Source organism: Equus caballus, chromosome 1, assembly GCF_041296265.1.
Source record: "Equus caballus isolate H_3958 breed thoroughbred chromosome 1, TB-T2T, whole genome shotgun sequence".
NCBI lineage: Eukaryota > Metazoa > Chordata > Mammalia > Perissodactyla > Equidae > Equus > Equus caballus.
The window spans coordinates 29,369,809-29,385,000 of NC_091684.1; the positions used below are offsets into that span (position 1 = coordinate 29,369,809).

At 37.0% G+C, this 15,192-nt stretch overlaps 1 protein-coding gene across 14 annotated transcripts in view; it reads right to left on the bottom strand.

Annotated features, from left to right (window-relative positions):
- The window catches only part of BTRC (beta-transducin repeat containing E3 ubiquitin protein ligase), a 166,991-nt gene that overhangs the window by 88,137 nt on the left and 63,662 nt on the right, over positions 1-15,192 (bottom strand). The window contains exon 1 of one of the 14 annotated variants that reach the window (XM_023640707.2): positions 6,253-6,359. The exons of 11 other annotated variants lie outside the window; for them this stretch is intronic. In XM_023640707.2, the coding sequence (XP_023496475.1) occupies positions 6,253-6,276 (24 nt within the window). In that variant the 5' untranslated portion in view covers positions 6,277-6,359. Of the gene's footprint in view, positions 1-253; positions 451-6,252; positions 6,360-15,192 lie in introns of those variants that run through there. 2 more of the 14 variants (XM_070261291.1, XM_070261284.1) reach the window with 2 other exon arrangements.

A 15,192-nucleotide genomic window follows, 5' to 3' on the forward strand; every position in this document is an offset into this window, starting at 1 on the left:
TTAACCTTCATGAGAAAATGAAATCCCTCATTATTTGAGAAAAAATATGAAAGTTCATTAATTAATAGTCACTGAGCACACACATTAGTAACAAACAAAAATCTGCTTTAAGTTATTGCTAGATCTGCAAATTTACACAAGCAAAGTCATGCAGCATACTATCAGGGGTCAGACAAAAACCATCTTTAGATAGGGAAGGTTCTTATTTAAAACAAAGCTAACAAAATACGCTCCCTCTGGCCACACATATCACCTTATTTACTCACGAGTCCTGGGTGGACAGCCAATACACAATTTTAAACCTGGAGATTTTGGAACAGCACTAACAGTTATTTCAAAGCTAAAATAACAGAAAACTGAACAACAGCCCGGCTGTAGTCCCTATTACAGTGACATGGGCTGTTAATGTAAGAGATCAAATGTTTTTCAAGTCAAACAGCATTGGTGCCTGTTATACTGGAACATGTAGCTTACTCCCTAAAAGCCTGCCTCCTGCTCTTTTAAGATAAACAAGCTCAACTAAACCCTGAGATATTCTGATAAGAAGGATGGAAGAGAGGAGCTGCACCAGGGAGTGACAAGGCAAGGGCATGAAGGAACAGCGCTGCTTTTTTGTTAACTTTCAAGTTATAGACTATATCATAATACAGCATTTTAATATTTCACCATTAAAAGCATGGCTATAGGAGAAGGCCAAATTTTTATCACCAAATATGGGGACCAAAAGAAAAAAAAAACGCTAAAAGAGTTATCTCTGTTTTGTGACTAGGAGAGATATTACACAGATGTCTGAACACAATCAGCTTTGTGACTTAATCAAAGGTTTGAACATGAACTTAGAAATGACTATGAGTATATAAAAGAGTTTGTTATTATGTTAATATGCTCCACATCAGAAGTAATAGTCCATTTAAACTCTAAAGGTCTTTTTTCACTCTAAAGGCTTGATTTAAGAACAAACAAACAAACTTTGTATATACCTTGCCCTTTCAAGTAGATTTTTTTTTATATTTTTTTCTGCTTAATATCTCAGTGAAATCACCAAACCACATGTATCTATAACAATGTGGCTTAATATTTTAAAAATCCCAATAGGCTTGCAAAGGGGGCATTTATATACTACTGCAGGTTGTTTTTCTTGAAAGAACTAAAATGATTATCATTTGTTCAGAAAAAAATGAGTTTCATGCATATGTTTTCAGTGTTTAAAATACAACAACAATGCACAAAGTAGCTAAACAAGCAAGCATAGTAAAATGAATAAAAATTCACCAGGGGGATTTGGGATTGAAAGCCATCCCTAATTAAAAAAACAAGCTTGCCTACCATGTAAACAAAAGTATAACTAGCTTACTTTACCTCTCCTACCTCTAAATCTACATCAATCTTAAAAGATTTTTTTTCCCTTTTCAAGATATTACTTTCATGATTATGTGTTTAGGACAGATCCTTTCATGCCACAATTTTCTTTGCTGCCCTATTTACACAATATTTCATCCAGAGATCCTCTGCATATAGTTTTGTGTGAATTGAGAGGCAAACATTTGCTTCTACTAATAAGCACATCTGGTTGTTTTTGTAACTCACAGACATCTGCATTTTGTGGATCTTTTTGATTTCTCAAAATGGGGTTGAGAACTATAGAACCCTTAGGATGTATGCCAAAATCCTTTCTCTCTGCAGAATAGTTATTTCTGTCATTGCTGTTCCCGATTTTTTTTTGCTAAATGACTTTCATCACCTTGGATATCTTCCCTGCTTTGGTGTTCCCATTTTATTACAATTCAACAATATCGTGAAAGAAATTTAAGGCTCCTTTAATGGTGATAAACCGTAATATCCCCAAATGTCCACCTATTTTGGAATGAAAATAAAATCATACTAAGTAAATAAGTAAATTTCTGAAAACCAGATTGGGCTAGGTTAAGATCTGTGTTTAGGTGTGTATTTCTATTTCTATTGTGAACTGTCCCTTATTTAATCACTTTTTTTCTTATTATTAAGAAATTAATATTCTGTGGGCTTATTATCCTGGGGACTTTTCCAGTAATTATACAAAGTCTTAATGAATTTTCAGGTCTTTAAAATTACAAATACCATCTCCCCTCATTGACTTATATAGATTTTTGGTTCCCAAGGGTGAAAAACATGGTCCAACATAGGTCTTGAAGGGTATGTCCTAAAAAATAGAAACTTAATAAGAAATCAAACATCACACTTTGCTTAATATCCCTTGCTTTTTTCTTTTAAAATGCCAAGTACACTAACTATAGTCCTTATTCAGGATACTTGAATTTAAGCTGTAACTTTAGCTTTTATGATAAATTCTGCTTTCTTATTTTCTGTTCATCCCCACTACAGAAATTTAAAAACTACAATAAGAGAAAAAATATTTTTAAACAGAAAACAGCTAATATAATTCACATGGACTGCATTCTCACAGGTCTCTAAGTAGCAGACAGAAAGGTAGTATTGCCTAAAGGATTTAAAATTTAAGTGAAAAGGCTTCTATTTCTGAAAGGTCAAAGGTTACAAACACCAATTTATGTCTTCAATTTTTCATTTGCTAATATTACCAAACAACGAAATGAAAATAAAACCCAAAAGAGATTAACTTGGAGTTCTCCCAGGAGTAGTTTAATAAATTTATTTGGGAAGATGGCTAATTTTACTGCCCCAGAGATAAACAACCTTGTAGGTTTGTTGTTATTTCTGTTGTTTTTAACAATTCTCTTTGATGTGTAAGTAACATATTTAAAAAGATTTTTTTTCTATAACAACACAAATGGTTTCTACTTAAAGGATATGTTTCTGTGTTATTCTAACGAAATTATTTTTCTTAAGCCTACAATCTTAAATTACTGGAAAGCTACTGAATGGTTATATACCTTAAATCTTCTATTTTGCTAAGTATACAGAATTTTGTTTGTGCATTTCTGACAAATCCTGCAAATAGTTGGATTATAGTGTCAATACCTTCCACACCATAATTGTTCTTAATCTAAAGAATCAGAAGAAATCTACATTATTTTCTTTTCTCAGAATTACTTGATATGTCACTACAATTACAAAAGGCAAGTTTTACTACCATTTAGCAGGAGTAAAGAGTTTTCTTTGGAAATATTAATGATCCTTTGTTGATTAAAAAAAACGTGAAAAACATTAATCCAAATGTTCCAGAATTATTCTGTTTTGGATCAGCATCTCAATTTTAAAGTGGCCTTTCTATGTAATTAAATAATCATTTTATTATTTAGTTATATTATATGATATTTATTATAATATATAACATTATATATGATTATAATTATAATATTATATTTGATTAGTTAAATAAACAATGATTAGCCAATTTAAATTGGGCTAATTTTGGGGCTGGCCCCGTGGTCGAGTGGTTAAGTCTGCACACTCTGCTTCAGCAGCCCAGGGGGTTGCCAGTCTGGATCCTGGGTGCAGACCTAGCACTGCTCATCAAGCCATGCTGAGGTGGCGTCCCACAGAGCACAATGGGAAAGACCTACGACTGGAATATACAACTATGTACAGGGAGACTTAGGGGAGAAGAAGAAAAAAAAAAAAGGGATTGGCAACAGATGTTAGCTCAGGTGTCAATCAAAAACAAACAAATAAATAAATTCGGCTAATTTTAATCAATGAACTTTTAAAATCTGTTATTAGCATCATCAATAGCATTTTATTGTGTTAAAGAATGAAATAAATTGTTTCACTAACTTGAGAGTTTGTTAATGGATGATTGGTTTGACAGATACCAAACATCAGTTTTAGTGCCATAGTACCTGTTCTTGTAGTACAGAACCTGTGAATAAAATAGCCAACTTTTGTATTAAAGTTTGTTTTGCCACAATTCCTTCTTGTAGAAACCAATGTACCTCTTGCTCCTGCAGACAATGAAGGAACACTTGACTTCAAAACCAGTTGCCTATCACTGACTGCTATACAAAGGACATTCTGGGTAGTGGTCGGTAAAAAAAGCATAGCTATTTCTAAATGCCAGTCAGTAGTTCCCAGCATCTCCTTTCCTTCTGAGTGGAATGAAGTCTGCAAGCACTGACTGGTGGGTCATTCGACCCACGAGGGCCTGGAAAGGTTTCAAGAATAACAGAGGTCATGTAATTGCCAAAAGAGCATTAGCCACTCAATCATAATGGATAATTAAATGACCTACATGATTCCTGAAATAGCTGCTCTATATTTGGTCTATTACTTTCGTCCCTCAAGATAAGCTACTCGTCTGGTCTGCCTTGACCCGCAGAAGTCCAACCTGCGCCTGAAAACTAGCTGCATGCTTCTATTGCTTTGTAAATCCACCTCCCCGCTGTGACCAAGTAGTCATGCCCCAGACTATGGTTGAAGAGGACACATATAAAAGATCAATCTTGTATCCTTCTCCGTATTGTGCTCTCTGGAATACAAATAACTAAAGCAAAGAAAAAAATTAGTAAATTCCTGGCTTAGATCTTTGGGGGATAGAAGGAAGAAACATAAGAACTACAAAGAAGGAAAGTCACGACAATATTTTTTTTTTTTGAGGGGGATTAGCCCTGAGCTAACATCTGCTGCCAATCCTCCTCTTTTTGCTGAGGAGACTGGCCCTGAGCTAATATCCGTGCCCATCTTCCTCTATATGTGGGATGCCTGCCACAGCATGCCTTGCCAAGCAGTGCATAGGTCCGCACCCGGGATCCCAACCAGCAAACAGTGGGCCACCAAAGCGGGATGTGCAAACTTAACTGCTGCACAACCCGGCCAACCTCGATAAAATTATTTTTTAAGTTTTGCTCAATATGCCTCCAAATAATTTTATATTTGATTACAATGCTGGTTAGGAATTTTTTGTGCGCAGCAAGACCTTAAAAGTCCAATTGTTTGGACTGCATTTTTGATGGTGTGGACTATTAGAATCTTTCCTGGCCTAATTTTTTAGTCCCTACAGAAAGCAAACTGCCTCTCAACAAAATGAAATATACATAGAACCAATTGTTTCTATAATAGCAGTAGCAAAAGGAACAAGAATCTATATGCTTTACATTTTCATCTCTCTAAATAGTTCAACAATCTCACTGTAATATTTGATCAGAAATACAACCAAATAGAAGCCTCCTGCATGAAACGGCAAAAATGTACTGGAGAATATGCTTCCTTAGGAGAAAAAGGTCTGTCTGTGGCCCTAGAGGTAGCAGCACATCAAGCAAACACTAAAGAAAAGAGGCAAGAGACAAGTAACCAAAGACAACTCCACAATAATGGCAAGGGACAAGGGATGTGAGGGACAAAAGAGTTCACATTTAGAATGCCTTGGAGGCTAGTAGGATTTTTCCGTTTCCACAGGAAATTATGTAGCTTGAGGCTACTGACTACCCTGATCTCTTACTAGTACATGAATGGCTTATTAAACCTAGAACATATCTGTTTTAGTTAACTTCTGGACAGGGAGGGGATTAGAGGGGGAGAAGAGAACAAAATGTACTTAAATGCTGAATTTTTTCTCCAGGCTGAATGCCTTTCATCCAATAAGACATTCAAAGCAGTGACCCAGCAAATGGATTGAAAAAGCAATCTTCCATCCCAGTGCCACATTATCATTCCTATTCAGTATTCTCCATGAGATATCTCAATCAGCTGTGTGTAAGTGACAACGCAGCCCATTGCTGGGTTAATTAAACATTTGACTTTAACACCCTCCCCATCATTAAGCAAATAAAAACAGATAATTCAAACTGCACTTCATCCTCAGGGTACACAACACACATGTCAAAATTAAGAGAGTCCAAGGCCTCTGGAGAATTCTGTTGGGCCTATAATCAGTTTAAATCTTATCTGGTTTATCAATTATTCTATTGATTAAACCAAAGCAGTTATACACAACTCCTCTGCCACATGGGATTGATGTCAGCAGAGCAAGAAAATAACTTCAGGAGGTTCCAAACTGATTTAAAAAGAGACCAACAGACAGACCAATAATAGTCGATTATTACATACCAGTGATCCATATACTGAAGAGTTGATTCTTAGTTTCAGGCGGGTGAAGTGAACTGTTTCCAATCACTGCGTCTCCCTGCTATACCTTACAGTCAGTCTGAGTAAATTTATGTCTTCGAAGATCAACATATTTTCTACTGATTTAAACAGGAGCTAGCATGCTCAGCAGTTGAAATATTTTATAGACACTGACCCTAAACTGTAACAGAGAGAATCTCAAACAAGGAAAACTAAAATTTTTTCTAATCTTACCTGTCTGCATGTGACCAGGAACATACAGGGATGAAGGGGGATATACTTGAGAGTTGATTCTCCTAAAAATATGCAATCACTCAGCTATTCCAGTGTCCTACAAGACCATATTCTTGAAAAAGAGAATTTAAGATATCAGAAAGACCTTACCATAGATACAGAGTAATGACTCCTTTCATTAATTCCAAGGGCAAACATCTTCAAAGTCATTAAGAACAATGAAAATATAGAGCTGTATCTTCAAACAAAATGTTGATATCCAAACCCTAACATATCAAATTTCTACCAATTGTGTTTAAAACCACAACTTAGATACTCTCCTGCCCAATTCATTGTGTAATATCCTTCAAATGTCCAGAGCTCTTATCCCCTCAAGGCCATGCCCTACTATATATGAGAGAAACACTAATAAAACCTACTAACAAAAAAGGGGGGTAAGGGGTTTGACTATTCCACACCTGATATTTGTGCACTCATCGCTGTGCTCTTCAGAAACAAAATTTGTTCACTGCTATGTTGGCACCACGTGTGCAATCAACCATAGTTTAACTTACCTCCTTCAGATTTTTTGTTTTCAGGCAGATGAAGTAAGAAACCTGCATTAGCATGCTGTATTCTACACTCAGCACTAGAAATACTGAGGGTGCTATTTGTAATTGTATTCTTTTTAAGAGGTTTGTTCTCTGCAGCTGTTTTCTGCTTGCAGTGTATTTTGTGTAATCAGCACATCATCATAAATACATTGGCTGTTCCCCTGAGGGTAGCTGTCAGTGTTTAATTTACAGAACAACCTGGCCAACGTGAATTTTAACACTACAGCACTATGGCAAGGAGTTACCACACTCTTTGAAAAACAGGTTTCTATGAATTTTTATATCAAGAGCTGGTCCCAGGACAATTTAGGTTCTAGAAATAAACTGTTTAAAGAAGCATTTTATACCTGGTATGCAATGGACTCTTTCACATTTATAGCCTTAGAAGGAACCTTGAACTAAATACCAAACCACAAGTGGGCACTACCAATTATGGAGACAGCAAGGATTAAAAATCTATGATCTACCAGCAGAAGACACTAATAAATGTTACCCATCTCTTTTTAAGCTACATGTAAAGCTATCGAAAACATCACTGCTCCCTTAAAAGATGGGGAAAGGCAGAAGGGAAAACGATTTAAGAGACAGACTAGTCTTGGGCAGGTCCCGTGGCCGAGTGGTTAAGTACGTGAGCTCTGCTTCAGCAGCTCAGGGTTTCGCTGGTTCGGATCCTGGGCATGGACATGGACCACTCATCAAGCCACACTGAGGCAATGTCCCACATGCCAAAACTAGAAGGACCCACAACTAAAAATATACAACTATGTACCAGGGAGGCTTTGGGGAGAAAAAAGGAAAAAGATTTTTTTTAAAAAAGAGACAGACTAGTCTGAAATATGCACACCCCTATTTTTGCTGAGATGAGGTATATCTGATATGAACATAAGTATACTACTTCATTAGGGCTGCTATTAAGCCAGACCTCTAGCTCAATCAAGGGGAAAAATACACAAAATGGATGGTTATTTACACTAGTAGCCCCCTCCCAAATTATATGCATAGTGCCTGGTACACAGGTTCTGAATAATTGTCTAGCAAATAACTATAAGCTCCATGAGGACAGGGTCTGACTCTTAATTTATGCCCAATACTTTGTACAGTACCTGGCACATAGAAGGTACTGTACATATTAATTAAACGGAATTGTGGCTAATTGTGAATGGCAATGTTATTTGTAAAGCTTTAGGTCTACATGGTGTCAAAATGCATTTTCTAAATCAGTAAAATGCCCACATACACATTCTATAAATCAAGAGATTTACATATGCGTTTTTCTATTAAGGACTATTTTACAAGTTGGAATGCCTAGAGTTAAAGTGAATCAAAATATAATTCATGCTGAGTTCTCCTCAGTGTATTTGCTTTCAAAGTTGTACAGAATTATATTTTCACGATGTTTTACAAAATCACTAAACTGTGACTAACAGATTCTTTTTTTAGAAAAGGAAGAAAATTACCTACTTCACTTCAGAGGATTTCAAACTTGCCCAAATTTGTGGTAAAGCTAAATTTTAAATGACTAATTAGAGCAACAGAGATCTATAGAACTTGCTTTGATATTGATGTAATAATTAAAATATTTTTCCATACAATTTTTAAATTTTATGTAAGCATAATCATGTATAGCAAAATTTGATAACACTTTTAAATTGACTCGACCTCAGTATTTTGGCAACCAGAAAGAAATTTTATTTAAGAACACAAACCCTATAACATTCTTCCTAGCTGATGCTAAGAACATTACAAAAAGATAATTCTTTTCCACATTTATGTCACATGAAAGGCAAAATGAGAAAGAACATGATCCACTGCAGTACATCTGGATTTGTTTCCACCAATTAAATTAGAGGCTAGAAGTTTCTAATTCAGGTGAATATTTGCAACTAAATCCTTCATAAAAAAACTTTATGTCTAAGAAAACATATCGTAATTTTTAATAGAGAAATTAATCACATTCTTTCTTTCTTAGATTTAGAATTATAAAAATACATCTTAGGACCTTTTGAACTAAACTGGATGGGGTTAGACTGAGGTCACACTAGATCAGCTGCCTGCATTCTCTCTTCCCCGGAGACCATGTAGTAGTTCCATAGGCTGCCATTAGATAGCAGCACAGTACACACCATCAGTCATATCTCTCTCAGTCTCTTCCTGTTAAGGTTGGAATTCTCTCAGTTACACACACACACACACACACACGCGTGCGCGCGTGCTGATTCTAATTCAATTAGTGCAGTCGGCAACTCCAGAAAAGAGTAATTCAATTAGTGCATTGTGGAGCTCTACAATACCTCTAAGCAGATGTTCACCATCTTCAGGAACTGGAGCTAGGTTTCAAATACCTGTACCACTCAGATATGCCACTACATTATGTCATTTGTCAAAGTGCTTACATATGCTTTTCTGGCTTCAAAGAAAAGGTGAGGAAACAAATCTAGCCTAAGTTCCTAGAGATTTTTCAATCATCTACACCAAAGAAGTATATTTGATTTTAGGCTGCAGTAATTAAATTACATAATCCAAATTATGTTCAAAACAAGATGTATCACTGCATTCTACACTTGTATACACTTTTGCAACGCTGCCTCTACTTTTGCATGCCACTGTCAAGGTGGAATGCATTCACAAGGAAGGACAAGCAGAATGATAACACCCTCCATCAAAATAGGAGGTTATGAAAATGGCAGGAATGATCATTGATATTCTCCAAAGAAACACTAAAAGAATCAAGAATATTCACGCTGGGAACAAAAAATATAAGCAACATGATAGCAATCCTCAAACATACAAAAACACGAAAAAGAAATCAATTACTTTACATTTCACAAAAGGCAGAATAAGAATCAGTAGGTGAACAAAAAGTTTGACTCCTCGAGGGAAAACTAACAGCAGCAACAGTGAAGAAGAAATAAGATGCCTCAAAAGAAAAGAAAAGATGCCTCAAGAAGTGTAGCTTGCCACTAATGGCAGTGATCAAGCAGAGGTTAGATGACCCTCTGCCAAAAATACTTCATAATGGATTCCTGTATATGACTGGACTAGATGGCCTCCTGATGTCCCTTCCAATGCTGGAATTCTATGGTTCTATGTATACACTGCCTTTTGCTCATGAGGCAAGCCTGACTTTAAGTGATAAAGCTAATCATTATTATGGAGGTGTGACTATATAAAGCCCATGGGCTGTGAGGCACTTTCATAGCAAATGATGGATTAATAATACACCAAGAGAAGAAGAAATTTTGCATAGTTTCTCTATGTTAAGATTTAGGAGATTCTACAAATACACATATTTCTAGTCTTATTTCTTACATAAGCACTTGCAGTCCTCTTACTCTTCCAAGATTGAAAAGAATGGTTTGTTTTCACTCATCCTCAGGAAATCAGCCAATGAGAAACCAATTTCCAGAAGAATGATTTTTGAAAACTCCCCCACTGAGTCATGACAGTGGGTTCTCATAGTTAAATGCAAATCTACATCAATATTTATGCTTTAAAAATACAGAGCAATACTTAAAACAACAGAAACTAATTCTCAATGTCCCTCCCTTTGGTCTTGCTTTCTGTGCACTGTATTTTGTAAGAGAGGACATAATTTTGGGTAAAATGGAACAGGCCATTATTTTATAAATACTGTCTCCTCTCTTTCCAGCATGACCTCAAAGCAGGGAATTAAGAAATGTCAGGAATGATTACCACCATGTTTCCAGCGCATTTCACTATGTATTCACGACAGAGAGTAGCTCCTGCCTTTCACATTTGCAGAGGGAGAGACTAAGCTAAGTAGCTGTCCTTTAAAACCATCAATAAGAATTAATTCAAGTATTTTCAATGCAAATTCCTACTTTTTCAGACTCCAGAGGAATTGCAAAAGGTCACGCTCACTTAAAACTTTACTTGTAAGGTCTATGCCCCCAAAATGGATTAAGATAAAAGCACATATCTATCAATAGTGCTGTTTTCTTAAGAAGAAAAATTTTAAAAATATAAAATATTTGTTGTTTTAAGATGTATTGAATCTTAAACAGCAATAGAAAACTCATCCTATTACTAGAAAATATTTTCCAAGAAATCTATGTTTTGGCTTTTTCAACAAGATTTTCTATTCATGTGCCATTAAGCTGTACTCATACATATATAATGCTTCTTCAATGTTAACAATTCATCAGCCTTCTTACTATAAACACAAATTTTGCACATTTAAAATAACTTATCTTGCCAAAATTTTAAGTCTTTCATAATGAACCACTTGCCAAAGACATTGGATAATTAGAGCAATTAATAATATAGCTGGGGGGGTCGGCCCCATGGCTGAGTGGTTAAGTTCTTGTGCTCCGCTTTGGTGGCCCAGGGTTTCACCACTTTGGATCCTGGGCAAAGACATGGCACCTCTCATCAGGCCGTGCTGAGGCAGCATCCCACATGCCACAACTAGAAGGACCCACAACTAAAAATACACAACTATGTACTGGGGGGCTTTGGGGAGAAAAAGGGAAAATAAAATCTTTAAAAATAATAATAATATGGGGCTGGCCCCGTGGCCGAGTGGTTAAGTTCCCGCGCTCCGCTGCAGGCAGCCCAGTGTTTCATTGGTTCGTATCCTGGGAGCAGACATGGCACTGCTCATCAAACCACGCTGAGGCAGCGTCCCACATGCCACAACTAGAAGGACCCACAACGAAGAATATACAACTATGTACCAGGGGGCTTTGGGGAGAAAAAGGAAAAAAAATAAAATCTTTAAAAAAAAAATAACAATAATACAGCTGGGTTAATTTTGATTTAACTGGTAATACTGCTATATGGTAGGCTATCAGTTCAACAAGTTTTGTCACTCCATCTCTTATCTTTACCCACTACCGCCTTCCCACTTCCTGCCTCCACAAAAACAGAACCGGGACCTAAGCTGATTCTTCCTTACAATAGGGTGTTCCATAAACCCCAATATTAATGCATTAAACCAACTTTAGTTTCCTTTTGCCTATGCCTCACAGCCTGCACTTATGTTCCAGTGTTAAGCTTATTTGGCTCCATCAGCATGACTTCTCTTTAACATTGTCCCTTTTCATGCATTTAAGGCAACTAGTTCCAACCCTATCAATGAAAGCAGACAAATGGGGGATAAAGGAATGAACTGCAAACACCTCAAACAAGAAAGGTTGCTTAAAAAACCAAGTGTCACATTCTGACAGTTCAATATTTCATAGCCAATACAAGGAATGTAGAACGACACTGCAACTTTAAATCTTTTCCTCCTCTGTCAGTCTCTCTTTCTCTCATTGTAATGCCAAAGGGAACAGCAATCAGAGTGGAGATGTTCAACGTGATAGAGGTCAGGACACCATCGGATCAACGTACCAGAAACACGACCTTGTTTATTTTTTTTTCCACAGTATTATTGTTTACAGGGTGCTCTGCTCATGTACCTTGTGGTTCTTAGCTAAAAGATGAAATTACAGCCCAGGATGAAGCGCTCAGGCACACATCCAATTTGTGTTTCCATCTCAGAAAACAAAAAGCTTCTAAGGCCCTCAGGCTGCCATTCAAACTTGGAGGCTGACATTTTTAACAGCATGAACCAGAGACTGGCAGAGAGAATGATCTAATGCATTTCTGACTTGTCAATCAAAGATCTCACCTCTGCTGTCTTGTAAACAGTTGGGGGCCATCTAACTACATTCATAAACCTAGGGAGAGCTTACTGCCAGCTGGGGTGCTGGAGCCACATGCTCTGGCTTCTATTCACCAAAATCATGATTCAGTTTTATAATCTCACTGTAAATAGTCCACAGGCACATTTCCAGGATTACTGGAATAGAACCAGAGTAGGGAACACAAAAGAGATTTTGGTCAAATACTGCATTATTTTCAAACTGTTGGAATCCTGTACCCATTTTATCCTCATTTTACCAATTCCCTGCAAAGGACTGCACTATGCTGCAACTGAAATGCTTAAAACAATTAATGGCCTGCCAATTTAAAAATAGGGGAAATATACTAGAAAGAAACAGGCACTCCCCAAAACATGGCTAATGCAAATAGTAGAAACTGCAATGAGGGAGGGAGGAGGGTGAAAAGGGTGATTAGGCACATGTGTATGGAGATGGATTGTAACTAGTCTTTGGGTGGTGAACATGATGTAGTCTACACAGAAATCGAAATATGATGCACACCTGAACTTTATATAATGTTATAAACCAATGTTACCACAATAAAAAAATTTAAAATTAAATTTAAAAAAGAAACTGCAGTGAACAATAGCAATTCTATTTCAGTAAAACTAATTGTGTGCTTTCTTTCAAATATGAAGCTTCTTATGTTCTTACACAAAAGCTTTGTACGGGGGGGCAGCAGTTAAGTACGCCATTCTGCTTCTTGGCGGCCCGGGGTTCGCCGGTTCAGATCCCGGGCGTGGACATGGCACCACTTGGCAAAAGCCATGCTGTGGTAGGCATCCCATGTATAAAGTAGAGGAAGATGGGCATGGATGTTAGCTCAGGGCCAGTCTTCCTCAGCAAAAAGAGGAGGATTGGCAGTAGTTAGCTCAGGGCTAATCTTCCTCAAAAAAAAGGCTTTGTAGATACTAGTTTAAAATAGTGCACTATATATATATTTGTGTGTGTGTGAAACAGGAAACGAGTACTTATCACTCTACTCTTTGTCTTCTGTTTATGACCTCTAACACAAAAAAATTAGACTAAATCAGGCTAAGACTTCAACTTTCTACTAAAGGATCATATATGAAAATTAATGTACTCTTTTTTTGATGTAAATTTTACAAGGCATAGAATTCCAATTTAATTCATATCAAGCCACAGATCCTAGGTTTGCAACAAAGTTCTCAAGGATTTAAATGGTACACCCAAGAACTTTAAAAGGTAGATGACAGATAACCCAGCAGAAAGTATGCTGCAAATCCCATTTCATGATGATGTACCACATCCTAGGCCCAAACAACCATTTCAAAATATAATAGACTTGGTCTCTAGAGGACTGGACCAGAGAATTTAGAAAAGCTCAAAGCTACCCAACATCACTCTCAGGAAAAACAAAACTCAGAGGTGTCACCTCCCAATAGTAAAGTACTCCAATTCTTAGAGGACAATGCAGCTAAACAAGTCAAGAGATTTGGTTCCCCTCCTCCAACAATGAGGCCATCGTAAATAACCTGAGTTTCTCTCTTCATGAAAAATGACAAAGAAAAGTGTTTCCTAAATGATGCCTATCTACCGAGATTCTACATCTTGACAGTCCACATAAAATACCAAGTCTAGAAACTAACACAAGAAGGACAGCAAGACAATAAACACTACCATATAAAGCAGAACAAGGAAGAAGGCACAAATGGCTGTGTCAGTCACAAAACAACCAACAATGACTCTTGAATAGCACAGAAAGAACTCCTGTGGCACTTTGGCCTCTACTCAGCACAAAGACGGCAATAACAAGAAGGTAATCTTGGAATATAAAGAAAGTAACATGTACATCTTCATAGAATATAGGTGAGTCTTAACTGCCCACAGCAAGAATTTGTCTGGTAGGAACAGTACATCTAGAGGCTCTGATCACCCTTAAAGTTTTTTATCAATTTCATTCTCCTAGTCTGTGCTTCTTACACTGGGGCAACTCCAGGCCCCCTGGGGTACCTGTACTTTCCCTTCTCCTATTAAGGGTCACATTGAAGTTAGGGCAATTAGGGGAAATCCAACATTATTCAATATAAACAAAAGCAATAAACCCTCTTTGGGGAGTAAAGAGTTTAATTTTTCAGATCCATCAGGGAAAACACTAAAAGAAAAATTTCTTTGAGGAAGATTAGCCCTGAGCTAACATCTGCTGCCAATCCTCCTCTTTTTGCTGAGGAAGACTGGCCCTGAGCTAACATCTGTGCCCATCTTCCTCTACTTTATGTGGGACGCCTGCCACAGCACAGCTTGACAAGTGGTGGGTAGGTCCACACCTGGGATTCGAAATGGCGAACCCCCGGCTGCTAAAGCGGAATGTGGGAGCTTAACCGCTGCGCCACTGGGCCGGCCCCCAAAAAAACTTTTTAAAGGAAATCTGATCGTCTCACAATAAGACAATTTGGTTTTCTTTTAAACATTAGATAATGTTGCTTATTAGCCTGTAAATGAACATTACCTGCATCACAGATATGTCAAAACACTTAGTTAGCAATGGAGGAATCTATTATTACAAAACTTGAAATAATTAGAGTATTTAAATAATCTAGTAGGCATCTTGAAAGACAATTCAGTCCTAATGAGGTCATTCCTACAAGACAGACTATTTCCAGGATAAGGTAAATGTAGCAAATTCAGGTCATTTTTAATTTTCTTAGTGAAATATA